The 20,000-nt window shown below is 44.2% G+C and overlaps 1 protein-coding gene across 2 annotated transcripts in view; it reads left to right on the top strand.

Annotated features, from left to right (window-relative positions):
* The window catches only part of Rasgef1b (RasGEF domain family member 1B), a 534,935-nt gene that overhangs the window by 89,715 nt on the left and 425,220 nt on the right, over window positions 1-20,000 (top strand). For both annotated transcript variants that reach the window (XM_059274712.1, XM_059274711.1), the window contains exon 2: window positions 10,487-10,534. In XM_059274712.1, coding sequence (XP_059130695.1) covers window positions 10,487-10,534 — 48 coding nt within the window. The remainder of the gene's footprint in view (window positions 1-10,486; window positions 10,535-20,000) is intronic.

Raw genomic sequence — 20,000 nt, 5'->3', positions numbered from 1 at the left:
GAGATCTTCAAGCAATCACTGCTATTCTTTTTGTGGTGGCATATAAAATGGTGGCTTCCCATGCTTCAGGTCCTTTCTCCATCTAGAGTGTTAACAGAGAGCCACAAGCCAGGAAAGGAGCCCTTCCCTTTGGATTTTCATCTATTTCCTTCTGCCTCCTACAGGGATTGGTAGACTCAAGCATTGTAGTCTCGGCTGGTTCATGTGGCTTCCTGAGCTGGGTCTGCCTGGTTCACCATGATGACCTCTTACACGCAGCCCATGTCTGCTTTAGAGTAGACCTTTAAGAGCATTTGTTGGAAGGATGAATCAATGCCTATTACACATCTGCAGGAAGCAGTAGAGTAGAGTCCTAAGGCATCACCCTTGATTTAGAAATTATCAAGTGAGAATACCTGGTTTCTACTAACATTTCAGCTGGTACATTGTTTTCCTAGAATGCTCCGTATGCAATTTCCACACCTGAATTGACGTTAGAGATCCAAGAATGCAGAATACATCACAGTCATTTGTCTTGGCCCTGTTCATGAGCCGAGCTCATCACTGTTTTATTTTGAGCATGCCTTCTTCCCTTCTGCACTATAGAGTTATTAATAGCAGTGAGAGCTTCCTAGCTTCAGTCAGCCACGTGGCTGAGAGGGATGTTCTAAGGAGATGGGAAGGATTCCTCTCCCCGGTAATTTGTATGCTGGGAGGACCACTCCTTCAAGACTCTTCTCTTTGTAGCTGACATGGTTTGTGATTGGGCTGCTGTGGAGGAGTAAACAGTGGCAGCCAGCATAGACGATGAGAAACTGGAGACTAGAGCTCAGGCTCGCCCTCCCCACCATAACGGAAGAACGGATAGTTGTTGCTGGAAAGAACTAGATGGCAGGTAGGCACACCATAGCTCCAAATGAGACCCCGGAGCAGTCCAGGAAGGACAGAGGGTGTGAATGTAGAGAGCCGGCAGCAAGGCAGAGTGGTAAAGAGGGGGCAACTTCCAGAAGCAACTCCTGTGCTTATGGCCGGATAAACGGAGGAACAGAGTGTGTTCTGTGCGTGCAGTAGGATATCCTGCTCAGAAAGGAAGAGAACTGGAAGGCAGCGATGCTCACCTGGGTGACCCATCAAGGCAGGAGAGGGTGTTTTGACACATGGCACACTACAGAAAAACCTTGAGGACAGTATGATAAATGACATAAGCCAGTTATAAAGTGGCAAGTGCTTCAGGATTCCACTTAACACAAACTTCCCAGAGCCTTCCAATGTGCAGAGACAGCAAGCAGCGTGGAGGGTCCCAGGGACCGAAGGGGAGGGTGTGTAGGGAGTTAGCTAGCTCTGGAATCTCAGTGGAAGAGGGGAAGGCTTTGGGGACTCTGCAGCCTTGTGAGCACAACTTGGCAGTACACTGCAGCATTAAAGTGGTCCAGACGCTAACTGTCGTGTGTTTTGTATTTCATTAGAATTATTACTTTTTTAAATCAGAGATTATCTGAAAGAAAAAATGGGGATGGGGCACCTTTGAAGACAAGCTGGCTGAATTCACACCTGGGCAAAGATACTGACAGCATTGTGCTGTGGTGATATTGTGTCCCCCAATATATTGTGTACCCTAATAAACTTATCCGGGGTCAGAGAACAGAACAGCCACTAGATAGACATAGAGGCCAGAAAATGGTGGCACTCACACCTTTAATCCTAGCATTTCAGAGGCAGAGATCCATTTGGATCTCTGTGAGTTCAAAGCCACACTGGAAACAGCCAGGCATGGTGACTCATGCCTTTAATCCCAGGAAGTCATGGCAGAAAGCAGAAAGGTATATAAGGCGTGAGGACCAGGAACTAGAACCTTTTAAAGCTTTTAGCTTTTGAGCAGCAGTTCAGCTGAGATCCATTGGGATGAGGACACAGAGGCTTCCAGTTTGAGGAAATGAGATCAGCTGAGGAATTGGCAAGGTGAGTGGTTGGTTCTGTTTCTCTGATCTTTCAGCGTTCACCCCAATACCTGATTCCAGCTTTGTTTTTATTAATAAGACCTTATAAGATTTGTGCTACATTGTGCCCTTCCAGGTGAGTCAGGGCATCTCTCAGCTGTGCTTTTCTTTCTAATGGACTAGAAAAATGCCTTGTTTTTTCATCATTGGAAGAAGACATAACAGTTCTCGAGTCTAGGCAGGCAGGGCGCCTTTGATCATTCTAAGGGCTCAGCTCAGGGTGCTAGCCACTAGCTCATATGGAATGACTTGACCTCAGTTCTCAGTGGGGCCTCCAGTGTGCTGGATGCAACTTCATGGCAAAGTCACCAAAGCAGCACACACGAGGTGACAGGTGCTGCTGCAAGGGACCCAGAGACAATCACTGTAAGCTGTGTGCTTCTAACATGGCAGGGGGAGTTTCATCATTAAGATGAAAATCCCATTATCTGATTTGGAATACATGATAGGTTCTCAGTATTAGGTATATTGCAGGCAATCCAATTATTAGCCTTGTGGCACAGGGTGAGGATCATGTTAATGACTAGAGAGACTCCATTAAGACTGTGCCAAGTGTCAGTGACAGAAATCCCAAGTGGAACTAGCTTGAGCACAAAATTTTATCATGGCTTTACATAATGTATGTCTGCCTTGGCAGGGATGGATGGCTTACAGTGTTCAAATGATGGTGTGGAACTCTGTCTCCAGCAGCTCTTGGACCCTGCATTCAGCTGTATTGGCATCAGTTTGAGTCAGATCTTCACAGAGGGAACATGGCCACGGATGTCCTCCAGTTTATATCCCATCAGCTTTACGTTCCTGCATGGAACTTTTCAATTCCTTTTCTTCTTTCCTTTTCCCATTCCTGAATAGTATCACCCAAAACACAGTGTGTAATGCGAATCTTAAAAGGTCTTATTAATAAGAACAAAGGCAGAGCCAGGTATTGGGGTGAATGCTGAAAGATCAGAGAAACAGAACCAGCCACAGCTAAACTCACTTGCTAATTCCTCAGCTGATCTCGTTTCCTCAAACAGGAAGCCTCTGTGTCCTCATCTGAATGGATCTCAGCTAAACTGCTGCTAAAATCTAAAAGCTTAAAAAGGTTCTATTTCCTGGTCCTCATGCCTTATATACCTTTCTGCTTTCTGCCATCACTTCCTGGGATTAAAGGCGTGTGTCACTATGCCTGGCTATTTCCAGTGTGGCTTTGAACTCACAGAGATCTAGATGGATCTCTGCCTCTGAGATGCTAGGATTAGTGTGTGCCACCATTTTCTGGCCTCTATGTCTATCTAGTGGCTGTTCTGTTCTCTGACCCCAGATAAGTTTATTAGGGTGCACAATATATTGGGGGACACAATATCACTACAACAGTGTGTGTAGCTGAGCAAGCTAGGAGTGCATTGGAGGAGGGCTGGCGTGAGGTGATGATGGCCCAGCACAAGGTGTTACAGTCCATGTGAGCTGAGGCAGACATCACTGAGCGAGGTGGTCGGACACAGGATGTCAGAGTAACAGAGTGAACAGAGCATCCATAGAAGGGCTGTGCCAAGGGAGATGAGGAAGGACAGTAGCCAGCTGAAGGTGTTCTGTGACAGACTTTTCCTGGAGACACAACACACACACACACACACACACACACACACACACACACACACACACGTACAAGCATGTCTTCTTAACCCAGAAGTGATTTCTCAACAGACCCAAGTATGAATACTACGGAAGTTCAACTTGGTAAATGGTGAGTTCTACTGGGATTACATACATGAATACAGTGACGGGGTTATTCTAGGAACAGAAATGACTCAAAGACAGCTGCATCATAAAGCTTGTCCATCAGGGCATGGGTGACGGCTCACAAAAGCTCAAAACATGGAGCGTACCGTGCAGCCAGCAGGCAGCTTAACAGGTTACAGGGTGTCCTTTCTTGGTGGCAAAGCTGATCTGAGCCTTTCAGACAGCTCAGCTGGTCTTTGTCTCTTTAGGCAATTTGGCTGATCTCTGCTTCTTCCAGGCAGCTGGGCTTGTCTGAGTTTTCTTTGCAGGTTGGCTCCTCTGAGAGTGACCTTCAACAATCTTTTCTGATTATATACTCTTGGGGAAGGAGAGGACTGATGAATCTGGTCAGTTTCAGGGACTTCCTGAAGCTGTTTTGAGTTGTTTACTTCCTGTCTTAATGAGCTTCCCTGCAGGATGGAATGTTTCAACCTCAGAGGAAAGTGTAGTGTAACAGAACGGCAGCCCAATGGGTTGTAGGAGACCATGAGAGAAGGATGAGAAAAATGTTCACAAAGGCGAGTGGACTGGCATGTAGTATGACAGCCCGAGTGAGGTGAGGAGGATCTGTGAGAGTGGGAGTGTAATTTCAGCCGGGAAGGATGAGGAGGCTGTGTCCCCATGAGGGGGAAGTTCTGTGGGAGGTGTCAGGATCTGGCAGGGTCTGCAGAGTTCCTGAGGAAGTGGGGATGGTAATAGGGATGGAGATTGGTCGTATGAGTAAGTATTTTAAAGATGAGGGAAGTCATGTTTTTCACAGTAAGAGAAACGTGTTACAGATGTGGAAGAGGGAATTTAAATCAACTTGGTGGTGTTGGATTGAAATTGGAGGTATTCATATGAATTCATGATTTTCTGCATGGGTGGGACGTGGATAGATGGGTAGAGAAGGAAATGTGCATGCAAATGTACGCCTTCCTGGCAGAAATTGTTTTCTCTTGATGTATGTCTTTAGATACTATCCTTGACTCAAAGGAACCCAGAAGCCTTGAGTAAAGAAGAGTTGGGGATGGGAAGCTGCAGGATGAGCTGAAAATGCTGTGCAGAGAACTAAGAAAGGGATCAAAGAAAGACAGGGATGTGTCAAAGGGACCTAAGAACAGTCTGAGGGCCTCTCACTGCTCATATCCATGACAATTCACCTTCAAAAATAAACGGTGGCTAACAGGTTCTAACTCACCGGATAAAACAAAAGATGAGCTTCAACTGACAGAAACCGAAAGCTGTTGAGACTATGAAGGACTGTGACTGAGCCCCTGGTCCTCTGCCTGCCACAGTGCTCTGGATGATGTCAGTGGGTGATGGGCAGGTAAAAAGAGGCAATCTGCTTTGACTTCCTGCCCACTGGGTTGCATTCTAGCTACAACTGTGTTTCTGGCAGCTACATTGGACTGCAGCTCTCCCTGGCCATGGGAAACCTTCCTAGCATTGTTACCCTGGGCTGCCCCTCCATCTCGTCTTGGTTTTCCTTAATCTGATCTCTATCCCAGGTCAGCAATCATTTCACTGAACTCTCCCACTACCCTGTGTCTCCTCTGTACCCCGACTGATGGAAGGACACAACACAAGGACCAGAAAAGAGATGCTGGGTACAGAGCTGTGAATAACAGGTGTTTGTCAGCAATAAAATGGACCCACTGATGCTCCCCAGGTTATTATCCACCTGCTGACAGAGCCAGGCTCTGAGTTGGCTTGTGACCAAAGGTGCAGAAGAGAATAAAATTGAGAAAGGGAGTCTAGAAGGGCCTGACAGCCACCCAGGGAGACCACAGAGAGGTTTGTCCCAGTCATTTACACAGATACTACTCTGAAAGGGACTATCTATTAACTATCTATCGGTGACTATCTGCTTTCTGTCTCCATCTGGGCAAGCAGGGGGTGGTCTTGTATCATGAAATAATCTCAGTTCAAAATATCACTGATCTTTTGGATTCAATTGCCTTTGCAATTTCTTTGAAAGAAGATGAGACTGGGGAAAAAATACAGAAAAATAGTCAGAGAATATGTTCTTCCATACTTGCAAGGTTGACTGCAGTGTTAGCTACCCACAAGTCATTAGGTGGCTAAAACTTATTTCTAGAACTTTCCATTCAGCCATTTCTTTTTGTATTGTTTTAGAAAGCAAGCAACAGAAGGCCGTGTATAACGGGATGCTTTCTTAATGTCCTATCAGCTGAGGTGTCTTTGGTCCAGCCCCTGAGCACAGGATGACACTTCAAAGTCTGTCCTGCTAATTGGGCAGTCTTCTCTGTCCATGAGTTAGTAATCGTTGTATTTGCGGGGTGACCCTATTACATTACCCTGAAGCTTTCAATTAAGGGAACTTAGACCAGAGCTTCTTTGTCAGTTTCATCTTGGGGTTTAAATTGGATTCTCTAATGTTGGTAGAGCAAACTGAAACATTACCTAATTCTGCTAAAAGAGCAGAGGGATCCCGAGCTCCAGTCCTCTTAGCGATGTGGTCAGGATCCTTGGCAGGGAAACCGAGTGCTAATTGCTAGAAGAGGTCACTTAAATATCCTTTTGGTTCCCACGAAAGTCATGCATGCCGTGATCTTGACCCCAGTTGGAGAAGTAGGTGTCAGAATACTCATTTCCATAAGCAAGTCTGGAAAACATAATCACCTTTGCTCCTTGCTGTTTGGACCATTGAAATAGAGAATACACTGCCTTAATTAACACCACTCAGTAAGAGTTGGTGTCAGAATTCTGCAAGTTTGGTATAATTTTATTGTTGAAAAAAAACCATTGGTTTCTTTATAATTTTTTTCTGCTGCCTCTCTGTTGTGTGTGTGTGTGTGTGTGTGTGTGTGTGTGTGTGTGTGTGTGTATGCACACATGCATGCCTCTGTGTTCAGGGTTAGCGAGTGAGTGTGTCTGGGAAGTGGCTCCATGGCACTTTATGTAAATGTCATGAAGTCTACAGAAAGTCATTTTAGGCAATGTTTGAAAGAAGCACTTATGTGCATTGCTGCTGTATGTGGTTCACGCACAACAGTTCCCCTCACCTGCTCCCTCCCAAGCCACCCTGCTCGCCTTCCCTGGCCTTCCTTGTTGCTATTCATGCACTCGCTGCAGAGGAAACTCTCAGAGCCTTGGCCACTCAGGCCAGCTCAAGTCTCACCTGACTAATTGGTTGGTGAGGTTCTAATCTACTGTCTCTTCTCCGACATCTTTCCTTCCTTCGAGGCAGCCATTCACACAAAGCATCCCTTCTTGTTCTCTGGGCTCAGCTAATTCTTCCTTGGGTAATTTTTCTCAGATAACTGGTACAGTGTTCTAAGACCCTGGACTTTAATTTCCATAGGCTGGCTGGAATCTGGTTCTAGCATTTTGGGGCAGTGTGGGTTTGTATAAATTACTGAGCTTCAGCCTTCTCATCCATAAAAGTAGCACAGTAATGCAATTACCCTGCCTCTTAGCCATGGATGAGGGTAACATGCAGCAGCGGAGAGTCTCTGCTCGAGGGTGCAGTGAGCATTTTCAAAATCCTTCTTTCCTGTCCCATCGTTTGTAATTTTTACTCAACTGTTTAAGAAAAACACATCTTTTTTTTTCTTTTGATTTTCCTTCCCCATTCCTATGGTTTTTCAGTACAGGCAGTAGTGTGCTGGCTAACTTTATGTCAATTTGACCCACCATAGAGTCATCTGAGAGGAGGGAACCCCAATAGAGAAAATGCCTCCCTAAGATCAGACTGCAGGCAAGCCTGTAGGGCATTTTCTCCATTAGTGATTGATGGAGGGAGGGCCCAGCCCATTGTGGATGGGATCATTCCTGGGCTGGTGGTCCTAGGTTCCATAAGAAAGCAGGCTGAGCAAGCTAGGGGGAACAAGCCAGTAAGAGGTACCCCTCCATGACCTCTGCATCAGCTCCTGCCTCCAGGTTACCGCCCTGTTTGAATTCCTGTCCCGGCTCCCTTTAGTGATGGGCTATGATATGGAAGTGTGAGTCACATAAACCCTTTCCTCCTCAAGGTGCTTTGGTCATGGTGTTTCATCACAGCAATAGTCACCCCAATTATGACAGGCATGGTGACCGTGACCGTAGGCGGTAGTCAGGGCCCTCTGAGAGAGCCTGGGCTAGTGAGTGTGCCTGGGAAGTGGCTCCATGGCTTTCTCTGTGATTGTTCCTCTTCTCCAGCAGGAGTCCTAAGTGACCCTGTCTGTAGCTGCTGAAGGTCACAGTGATTTGGAGATGACCTTGAGTAAGGAAAGCATAGGCATTCCTGTGAGAAGGGTGGGAGACATGTCAACAATAAATCCAGTACCTTGAAATTTAGAATGCCCGCATTTCTACCATAGTCTCTATCCTCTTCAAATTAAACATGCTTTTTTGAAGATGCTATTGTTGGAGATACCATATATGGAAAAATATGATAGTTTCTGGGATAATATTATTATTTTCTACTTTAATTGTTAATATTGTGATAGTTTATATTTTTGGCAACTTCATAGCATTTTGGTTATATTTGACATTCAATGGGCCTTTGTAGTGTAGCCTATAAAACTATTTTTTACAGAGAAATAAACTGTTGTGTCTAATTTATGAAAGAAAATTTTCAAAGGCTACCATCTCACTTCGAGGGGACTGTGTAGCCCACTGTATGTGGCTCAGGTGATCTAAGCCCAACACCATTCTAGCTAGATCAGACCTTTGCCATGAGAGACCCAAGACTCATTTAATGTCAAGTGAAAAGGTATTCTTTTTTCTAGAAGTAGCTTGGCTTTTAATCATTTTTATCAATGAAATTTTTTTTTCTTGAAGTCAAGTTAACTGTTATGATGTTGACCTGTATACAAAGATCCTACTCATAGATTTATAGTGTTTAATATGATAAAGAAGCACAATGAAATTTCTAAAAATAAAAATAGGATTTATGTGCTTATATTTCTAAGTTGGCATTGTTAAGAGAGGGTTGCAGGTCTGTTTTAGACTAGTTTGAGTCATTTGCCAACCGTTAGTCTGTTTTAGCTCTCCCTGGTCACCTGCAGGATCCAATCAAATTAGGATTATTAATAGGCATTTAGTGGGGAGAGAAAAAGAGGTCCATTTGTTTGTGTTCTTCAAAGTGAAGGGGAGGGATGGCCGCACCAGCTCTCAATATTTTCCTACATGTTGTTCTCAGCTGACGTCCTCCTCAGACAAGTGGTTGTGATTATGATGAAGGCCATATATCAGCTGAACTTGCCAAACTGCGTACTCCACCTTAGATACTTCACATGCTTCTCAGAAGCTCTTGTGCTGAAGGCTTAGTAGCTGACCGAGCGGTGTTCAGAGGGGAGGCCTCTGGGAGGTGATTGGATTATGAGGGTTGTTCCTTTATCAATGGATTATCCCACTGCTGGATTCCTACAGTTTAACAGGTATTGGGGTGTGGCACAAACTTTATGAGGTGGGACCTAGTTGGAGGATGTAGGTTGCTCTGAGCATGTTTTTTTAAGTGTATAATTTGTTTGTGCTGGGTGCAGGGGGCACCGTAGGGATGAGGGGAGGATATGGGAGGACCGGGAGGTGAGCAGAATTGGGGTGCATGATGTGAAACTCCCAAAGAATCAATAAAAACGTTAAATTAAAAAAAAACTGTTTATCTGCTGCAAACAAAGTAGATTAAATGCAAAAGCAAATATGATAACCTAGTTACTCTTTACTCAAGCCAAATGTTAAAGGTATTTACAAAAACATAAGTGCTGCTTTCTCATCAATATTCAGCATCCACACAGAGTCTATAAGCGTATGCTAGGTAATGTATAATGGGCCTGTTATTGTTATCTTCAAACTAATAAATATATATGGAAAAATTTCTCAGTCCCAGTTGCTAAAAAATAAGTACAAATAGATATAGGAGCCCTTTGTGACCCAAGTCCAAAAATTTTGAGATTGCTGACTTAGGAAGACATTTCTCTAGCTATGCTGTAGTCTTTGGTTTAGAATTAACCGATGTATTCACTATCTCGACAGTAAATACAGGAAGGTTGTTTTTTTGTTTTTTGTTTTTTGTTTTTTTTTTTGTTTTCTCATGGGGAAACAACTTGTAACAATCTGTGTGAAAATATTCTTGTGCTTAGTTCAATGTCTGCTTTTCCTTTGCTAATCCCCAGTCAATGTAGAGCCTCATGAACCACCTCGAAGAAAAAGCCCCTCAATACAAGTTTATATTCCTAAGAACTTTGCTTCCATCTGCTGCAGACACATTTTGATGAGCCTTGCCGCACAGTGGCCGTTTCTCCATCGTCTGTTTCCTCTTCCTCCGATTTTCAGGGCTTTTGCATCCTTCCTCTGCCTTCCTCCTCGCCTCCGCTCATATTCATCCCCCTCTTCTTCCCATATGACTCATCATAGCGGCGCGGATGTCTTCATGGGCTGCAGTTGGTGGCTTCTGTGATGTCCTCTAGGAAAAGATGCTGAGCTGGTGACCGTGAGGAGGGCGCTGACAAGTGCGGGCTTTGCTGGGCATCGCCAGCTCTAGGGCTTACACGGGCTCCCCGTTCAGCATCGCCAACTCTAGGGCTTACACGGGCTCCCCGTTCAGCATTGCCAGCTCTAGGGCTTACACAGGCTCCCCGTTCAGTGGGTAAAATCCAGCACCGGCGTCCAGGCTGTGTTGCTGAGATTTCTGGAGGCCGTAGTGGAAAGTTAAGGAAATGAGCTTGAACTCAAAACTTTCGTCTTCTAGAAGAGACGGCGTTAGCATAAATCCTACAGGGACGCTGCGTTCTTCATAGATTTCTTTCTCATTTTTCCTCTAGTCGAAAAGCCATTCCCAAGTTGGCCTGAAATCAAGCACAAAGCAAAAGGTATGTTGTTTTTCTTGTACTTTATTCGTTTAACAGATAACTGTTTTTGTTGGTATACTCCCTCCCTCAACAGGAATATTTGTCTTTGGAAGGCCAAGGTGAACCTAGAGGTGAAGTACTTTTGAATTTTCATTTGCTTTGCTTTCACAACAATGAAACGGAAGTGGGAGCGAAAGCCTTAAAATAAAACAGAACCAGAGAGACATTCTTGAGCCCAGTGACAGGGCCGTGGAGTCTCCTCATGGCTTGAAGGAATTCTGAATGCAAGGTTAGAGGACGCGCTCCTTGGTTCTGCTTCTGTTTTTCTGCATCCTTCCCAGTGAAGGAGTCTGTGCCTATCTCAGTTTATTGAAATTTATTGTCTCAGCTGTGGAGAGGGACCTTCACCTGTGGTCGCAGTGAATTTGTCAAACATAAGCTCTGTGAGTCTGAGAGAATCGGCTTCTGTTCTCGGTTCTGTCACCTCATTGTGTGACCTTGGATCTATTTGTACAGAGAAGAGGATTCTACCTCCTGCTGTAGCCTATCTTGAGGTTAAAGACGAGATAATGTGTGAGAACACAGCTCAGTGCCTAGCACAAATAAGTACTTGATATTTTTTAAAATTCTATTATTTTGATAGTTTAGAAAATAGAAGAATGAGGGGCTGGAAAGAGGGCTCTGTGTGTGTGTGTGTGTGTGTGTGTGTGTGTGTGTGTGTGTGTGTTTGTGTTAGTCTTCTGGGCCCCACTACCCAGCTCCCAAATAAATACACAGAGACTTATTCTTACTTATGAATATTCGACCTTAGGTTAGCTTGTTTCTAGCCAGCTTTCCTAACTAAATTATCCCATTTTTCTTTCTGTTTTGTCTCTGGGCTTTTTAATCTTTCTCTATTCTATGTATGTTTCTTTCTATGAACTCTGTGGCTGGCCCCTGGTGTCTTCCTCTCCTCCTTTTCTTGCTCCTCCTCTCTTCTCTAGATTTCTCCTCCTATTTATTCTCTCTGCCTGCCAGCCCCATATGTTTCTCTCTCCTGCCTAGCTGTTGGCCATTCAGCTCTTTATTAGACCATCAGGTGTTTTAGGCAGGCAAAGTAACACAGCTTCACAGAGTTAAGCAAATGTAACATAAAAGAATGCAACCCATCTTTGCATCATTAAACAAATATTCCACTGCATAAATGAATATAACACATCTTAAACTAATACTCCATAACAGGGCTCAGCAGTTAGAGCTCTTGGCTGCTCTTATAAAGGACCACATTTTTGACCCCGGCATCCACAACGGGCAGCTTACAAGTATTTGTAACTCCAGCTCCAAGGGATCTGACCCCTTTTCTGGTCTCTGCTGGGATCCACAAACTCACACAGACATCCAAAATGATAAAGAACAGGAACTTGAAATTCTATAATTCAATCTTCAGACATGCATACATACACACAGTGTGTTAATCCCTTGTGGATACTTGAGGAAATGATATATGCAGGTCCCTTAAAATTTGGAGAAGTTTATGTTCAATTTTGGAGGGGATGTTAAATGTTCTTCTTCCAGGGTAGACATTGCCACTGGCTGGAGTCCTGCCATACCTTTCAGGAAAACAACAGCGTACGTTTCCTGATGTCAGTGTCAGAGAGAAGCACTTGACTGCAGAGGTCCAGAGGCGCTTGGGAGGATTAGAGGGGCTGGGAGCGGAAGCTCCGAGCCCAGCAGCTGCAGAAGTTGCTGTTTTTAATAGAGAATTATAACAGCTGATACCAACCGAGCAGGCCTTGTGGTCTAGGTACAGTCGAGCACTTTGCAATGGTTGACTCGTCTAATACTCTCCACCTTCTGAGGTAGATGTTACTTTGGTCATGGTTTCTCATCACAGTGATAGTAACCCTCACTAAGACATAAGGACTGGCTGAAGCGTATACATGAGGTGTCTGCCATACTCCCTGGCACATCGTTGGTGTTTAGTAAACACTAGCTCATGCTAGATAACGGCATTTTTCCTATTTGGAGTATGGAAACCCCCTTGTGGCTCCGTGACTATGCGTGCAGCTTTGAAAGCATTGCATTTGCCCTGGAACAGTGTCCTCTGCACTGGGCTGTTGGTGTGGGTGCTCATTATCTCTCTCACTTAGCATATTTTAAAGTTTTCTGTGTTGGAATGTGAATGGAGAAGTTAAAGCCGAGGTTTGATGATGGTGTCCTGAAAACTGGGATTTATCAGGGGCCGTGCCTGAGCACCGGGTCAGCCTTTTCCTTCAGCTCTCATGCAGCAGGGAAGAATCAGTGAGTTTACCCATTTATTCATTATTTATAGGGCACCTAATTCTATTAGATGGTGTGGTGGTTGTCAGAGGTGACGTCAGCATTGGCATGTGGACCCCACCCTCCTGGCTGTTCATCGTCACTTAGTGTAGTAACATGATGTAACTGGGCGTTTACCGCTCGAGCAGTGAGAGGACCTGGGAGAATGGAGCCGGTAAGTGAGGCGGACTAAAGTTTCATGTAATTGCCGACTTTATTCAGAGCGTCAATTTATACTCTGAGGGTTAAGAAGAGTCACCTGAGTAAAGTATACAGTCACAAGGACAAGCTGTACGTGGTAAGAACGTGCTTTCCCGTAGAGGCACATAAAGAAATAACAATAGCAAGCTGTAATGAGTCATCTGAAGTAAGCTCACTCCTACCCGCTACCCCTGGGAGGAGCACACAAACACATTCCAAGAACAATTCCGTGTTGTTGAAGAAACTGAGGTCACAAGACTCTTATCTTGTTTTCCTACAAGCACTCAAAATTCCCCTCAAACGAATCCATTTGTGGACCGTTTTCCCACACGCTCTTGTTTTTGACAGGTATGGTGTGTGTGCATGTGTGTGAGGGTGTGCATGTGGTTTTTTCTTTTTAAGTCCAGGGCTACTATGTAGGTAAAATATAAATTGAACCTACTATAGAATTCACCTATGTCCATAGGAAGAAGAGAATCCAATGCGATTGCCTGAAGAACAATCTAGTCAGAACCTTCCAGGCCCATAGTCGCTCTCCAAGGCAAAAGCAGGGTGTGTAAACTGGGGCAGTCGATGTCTTCTCCCCTTCTTTCCTTTAGTCTGAAAGTGCCAACAGCCCCAGTAATCCCAAAAGAATTAAGGGAAGGGTGTAGCACGAATTGTTAGAAGGTCTTATTAATAAAAACAACCCCCGAAGCCAGGTATTGGGGTGAATGCTGAAAGATCAGAGAAACAGAACCAGCCACAGCTACCTCACCTCGTCAATTCCTCAGCTGATCCTGTTTCCTCAAACTGGAAGCCTCTGTGTCCTCATCCCAATGGATCTCAGCTGAACTGCTGCTCAAAGCTTAACAAAAGGCTTTAGTTCCTGGTCCTCACGCCTTATATACCTTTCTCCTTCCTGCCATTACTTCCTGGGATTAAAGGTGTGTGTCACCATGCCTGGCTGTTTCCAGTGTGGCTTTGAACTCACAGAGATCCAGAATGCCAGCATTAAAGGCATGTGCTACCGCTGCCTAACCTCTATGTTTAATCTAGTGGCTGTTCTGTTCTCTGACCCCCAGATAAGTTTGTTGGGGTGCACAATATATCAACTACAGAAGGGCTTTCTTTATCTTGGCTGGAGCTTTAATCAGAAGCTGTCTTGGAAGCCAGTATAAAGTGATGATACTCAGCAGCCTTAAACGTTTAACCACAAGGTCACAGAGGTGGTGTTTGATACTCCTAAGATTGCTGCAGGGCCTATGCTTCCTGATTTTGCTGGTAATTTTGGTGAATATTAGAGACTAGAATAGATTGAGATATAGTCTTTAGAATGTAAGAACATCAGACACATGTCCCTGATCCCATTGACATTAGGGAATTTGAAAAGAAATGCATAGATAGATATTGGGAAGTTCAGGGTAGAATGCCAGTGGGAGAGCCTGAGATAAAGAATCTTTGGTTTCCTATAAAGCACGCTTGCTATTCCCTAAGTATCTAACACTTAATAATAATAATATAGTAAACATGCAGAGCCAGATATAGTGACACAGGTCTGGAATGGCAGCACTTGCAAAGTGGAGGCAGGTGAGTCAAGAGTCTAAGGGCATTTTTGGCTTACATAGTAGGTTCTCTTGCGGGCCGCAAGAATACATTATAGAGATTCAACTGTGTACTAAAGCTATACTTTGCCTGGCCAAGGGTCTGTCAAAAGGCAAGCCATTTATTATGAATATTTGGTGTTATCCAGCCTTTAATATTCCAGTTCTCTTCTACTATGAAATTCTTGCAAGTTCAGCGTCAGCCAGGATTATGTTAGACCCTGTCTCGGGAAACCAAAACCCGAAGGAAAACAAGACAAATTGGCATGTAATCAGTATTCTTTTTGCTTTGTAAGCATGAAGTAGTTACACTGTTTTCACTCTACTTAATATTTTTTTTAAGATCAGACTTCACTTCTTTTTAGCAATTTTAAGCTCACATTAATTTTACATAGAGATTTCCCATAATACCTTCTGTCCCCACAAGCCGTAGCCTTCTCCGCTGCCAACATCTCACTGATTGTACATCTGCTATTATCACAGTCACCTAAAAGTCCACATCTCTTGTCAGGGCTCCCCCGGGGTGTTGGAGATCCCAAAGGTTTGGACAAATGTGTGGTGAGGTGTGTCTGTCATTATACAATCAAACCCATGGCTTTCACTGTCTTAAAATCCCAGGTGCTTTGCCTTTGATTCCTCTTTCTGCCTCTGGCAGTCACATGATGTCACATAGTTGAAATCATACAGTGTGTGATATTTCCATATTGACCTCTTTCACTTAAAAATATGTATTTAAGTTTTCTTCATGTGTCCTTCATGTCTTCATTTCTTTTTAGTACTAAGTGATATTCCACTGTTTAGATGCATTGCAGTGTATACTATGGGATAAGATCTGATTACATCTAAATTTTGGCCATCAGGAAGAAAACTGCTATAAATTTCAAATATATATATATATATATATATATATATATATATATATATATTTCAGAAAATTTCAACTTCTTTTGATAAATTTCCTAGGAATATGATTCCTAGGTCATATAATTAAAATGAATTTAGTAGGTTTTGTGTGTGTAGTATTTGTGTATTTATGTGTATGTGTGTGTGTGTGCAAGTGAATGTGTGTGTACATGTCCTGTGTGTGTGTGTGTGTGTGTGTGTGTGTGTGTGTGTGCACATAGGTCACAGGTCAACACTGGATGGAATGTCTTGTGCTTTCTACTTTTGGGGGGCCAGTGTCCCTCCCAGAGCTTGGAGCTCATTGATGAGCTGGAGTTGATGGCTAGTGAGCTCTGGGGATCTGCCTCTTCCCTCCACCACCAAGATCAGGGTTACAGACAGGCACGCTGCCATGCCCAGCATTAGTTTGGGTGTTAGGGATCCCAACTCACCCAGGATGCTTGTGCAGCAGGCACTTTCCCAGCTGTACTTTTGTAGTCGAACTGGGGACTCTCTTCCACAGTGGTTGCACATTCTGCATTCCCAACAGCAAGGGGCGCACCCCTTCCTCCGCATGGTTGCACATTCTGCATTCCCAACAGCAGGGGGCGCACCCCTTCCTCCACATGGTTGCACGTTCTGCATTCCTGGCAGCAGGGGGCGCACCCCTTCCTCCCCAGTCTCGTTACTGGCTTTTCATCATTTGAATGGGTGTGGCATCTCGTTGGTTTAATTTTTATTTTCTTGATGATGTATGATGTGGAACGTTTCTCACATGCTTTTTTTGTTGTCTATGGATACTTTTTGTGATGTGTCTGTTAAAGTCTTTGGTCAAGTTTTTAGTTTGGTTGTTGGGTATCGTGTTTGATTTATTCAGTCTTTCATCAAATACACACGTTTGCAAATGCCCCCCCCCGCCCCCCGTCTGTCTTTTTATATTCTCTTGATAGTGTCTTTGCAGAGCAGAAAAAAAATAAAGTCTATTGTATCAATTTGTGGTGATATTTTATTTGTGCACCCCAATAAAGCTGATCTGGGGATCAGAGGAAAAGGCCAGCCACTATATTAAACATAGAGGTCAGGCAGTGGTAGCACATGCCGCCTTTAATCCTAGCATTCGGGAGGCAGAGATTCATCAGGATCTCTGTGAGTTCAAGGCCACACTGGGAACAGAGCCAGATGTGGTGGCACATGCCTTTAATCCCAGCACTAGTTAATCATAGAGGTCTGGAGGTCTGTAAAAACCGACAGGAAGGGATAGAGCTGGTCAGAAAGAGGGAGTGATGTAGCTGGGCAGAGAGAGGAAATGAGATGGCAGGGCACAGAAAGGATATAGGCATGGGTATACAGGAAGTAGCTCTCTCTGGAGGTTGAGGAGTTGGTAAGGTGAGGTTGGCTGTGACTTGTCCTGTGCCTCTGATCTCTCGGTTTCCACCCCAATATCTGTCTCCGGGTGCTTTTATTAATAAGACCGTTTAGCAATTCGTCTTACATCAATTCTTTCTTCCATGGATTAAAGCCTTTGGTAGTTTCATTCTCTTTTATCAGAAAGAGAAATTACTTTGCTAAAGTTAATAGAGTGTTTAAATATCCCCAGTTTTCCATTCCCAAATCATTTGTTTTTCAATGATCTTGAGTTTACTATATACTTTTATTCTATCAGAATCATCTTTCCAAATCAAGTAAATTCCAGTAACACTTGAATTATGTGGCTTCAGCACTAATCCCTCCCAGGGATATTTGCATTTTAACAAGTAGCAGAAGCCAATAAAATTGAATTGCAGAGGTAGAATCTGGCATTAGCAAACAGGGCACAATTTTTTTTGTGGCTGTTGGTAACAGAAGAATTTTCTTTTTAAATAGATTTATTTATTTGTATTGTTTTTAAGTGTGTGTGTGTGTGTGTGTGTGTGTGTGTGTGTGTGTGCATGTGTGGGTTGTGCACATGAGTACAGATGCCCACAGAAACCAGAGGCATTACGTCCTCTGGGCCGACAGTTACAGGGGGTTTTGAGCTGCCCCATGTGGGTACTGGGAAACAAACCAGAGGCCTTCGAAAGATCAGCGAGATGGGTCCTTACGCTGCCTGGCCACCCTCCAGCCCCATCACTGTTCACTTGCCCTTCTGATCACCCCGTTCAGTTTGTCCCTGCTGCAGTCTGCACAGCCCACCTCTCACCATCCTCCACCAGAGGAACACATTCATTTTACCCGCTGAACCTATAGTAAGGACTCATTTTCAAACACAGTTCAGTGTCCGGGTTTATTCTTGGTGTTGGGCATTCTGGGTTCTGATAAATGTAGATAAATGGGCATGTGTTTGATACATGCGTGTATCATATGTCTATTCCCAGACCATATGTCATGGGTATCACATAGAGCAGACCGATGCCTCTTGTGCTCTGCCTATTACTCTTCCCTCCCCTGCTCTGTTGCTGTGAAGAGACCGCCACGACCAAGGCAGCTCTTAGAAAATTTTCAGCTGGGTGTGGTGGCACACGCCTGCCTTTAATCACAGCACTCAAGGCAGAGGCAGGCAGATCTTTGAGTTCGAGGCCAGTCTGATCTACAGAGTGAGTTCCAGGACAGCCAGGGCTACATGGAGAAACCTTGTCTCGAAAACCAATAATAAAAAAGAGGCATTTAATTGGGGGCTTTCTTACAGGCATGGCACTGGAACATAGCTGAGAGCTCTACATAGGATCCACAGGCGGCAGGCAGAAGGATACTGGGCCTAGTGTGGGCTTTTGGAGTCTCAAAGCCCACCCCCAGTGATACACCTCCTCCAACATGGCCGCAACTACTTCAAGAAGGCCACACCTCCTAATCCTTCTCAAACAGTTCCACTAATTGGGAACCAAGCATTCAAGCACGTGTTCCTGGGGGAGGGGTCCATTCTCATTTAAACCACCACACTAGATATTGATTGACCTTTGCTCTCTACATGCCGGTCATTATCTTGGGGCGTTCAGGTGGCCTCTTTCCTTTACTAACATGTATTGAATTTCCTCTATGTCATTTCATGGCTCAATAGCCCTGTTTATTAATCTGCTGCACAAGACTCCAGATGAGCAGGTTCTGAAGATGGCCCTGAGCATCCTGTGCAGCAGGAGTGTGGGTGGAAGAGGCTACAACACGGACTAGACACTGTCTCCAGACAAACGCAGTGTTGTGGTAATGTGGCGACTCCCTGAAAGGGGGTCAGGCCTTGATGGGCTATCGGCTTTTCTAGCAGTCAGTGTTCCAGTTGAAGGGCACGGAAGGAACTGCTGTGGGCCCTCTGTTACCTTTCCTTGCTCAGCCACGCCCACCTTAGTTGACAGTTGATCACAGGAGATGGGGCAGTGTGCTCAGATCGCTCTCTAAAGGGCCATCCTTAATCCCTGCGCTCTGTAACATTGCTGCCACTTGTCATGTCCCTACTGTCCCCAGTGTCTGCCCACACACTCCAGTGATGTTCTCGTAGTCCCCCTTTGTTCTGAACCTTCTTCGTGTGTGGTAGGAAGTAGGACAGACAGCTCCAGTTTTGCTGATATCACTCCTGCTTTATTTTTTTAAAATCTTAAATCATATTTCATTATCTGGATTATCACTCTTTATTGGTTTGGAAGAACATTTTGATTGTCTAAAGGTTTTGGCAATTATGAATAAGGTTTCTAGAAACACCCATGTACAGATATTTGGATAGACCTATGGTTTCAACTCATTTGAGCACAGTTACTATCTCAACTTTTCTTTTCTCCTTTTTCAAACTTTATAACTTTCCACAAATGATTCAGAGCCTCTTCTCCATTTCCTATGCTTCTATTTTCTTCAAATATAATGCTTATCACACATTGCTTCCTTGGTCTCGGCCATCTAGTTCTCCAATTAAGCCCCAAGAATGGTTTATGTTCTTCCTGGAAGCATCTAAGATATGAACAAAACACCACATGACATTTGTTAACTGACAATAATTAACTATATTCGCAGTGTATATTGTATCTTGGATGTTTAATATTTCCGAGTTTGATAATTTAGACCATCAAGAAGTGGAAAGGGAAGGAGGAGCTTTTAGCTGGAAGAGTTCATTCCCACCCTGTCATCCAGGGTTGTAGGCTTCAGAAGGAGTAGTTCTGTGTCACTACAAAGGCTCGAGGACAGATTCTAGCTTAAGGGAAATTAAAAGTGGCTGCTTCAGGGGAGTGACAATTCTCCTTGAAGGTTTTGACAGGAGATGAGGAGGGAATCAGACTCCCTGGCGTGGAGTCTGCAGTGTTATCTTTAGTCTGTGTTATTTTCCCACAGCCTGTGAAAGGTGCCCAGTGGCTCTTTGGAAGATGTAGCTGGAATTAACAAAGACAAAAACAGTGAAATGAAATCAGAGAGCAGGAGACCATCTCTATGGGCTCACAGCAATGGATCCTAGATGAGGTTGCTATTTCCACTATTATATTTCTAGAAAGGAAAATGATTTTTATGTATTTATTCCCAGCATCTACATGTGGCTCATAACCATCTTGTAACTGCAGTTCCCAGGAATC

The sequence above is a fragment of the Peromyscus eremicus genome, chromosome 10, assembly GCF_949786415.1.
Source record: "Peromyscus eremicus chromosome 10, PerEre_H2_v1, whole genome shotgun sequence".
NCBI lineage: Eukaryota > Metazoa > Chordata > Mammalia > Rodentia > Cricetidae > Peromyscus > Peromyscus eremicus.
The sequence above is the reverse complement of the archived record's forward strand: the minus strand, read 5'-3'. Positions and strand labels throughout refer to the sequence as shown.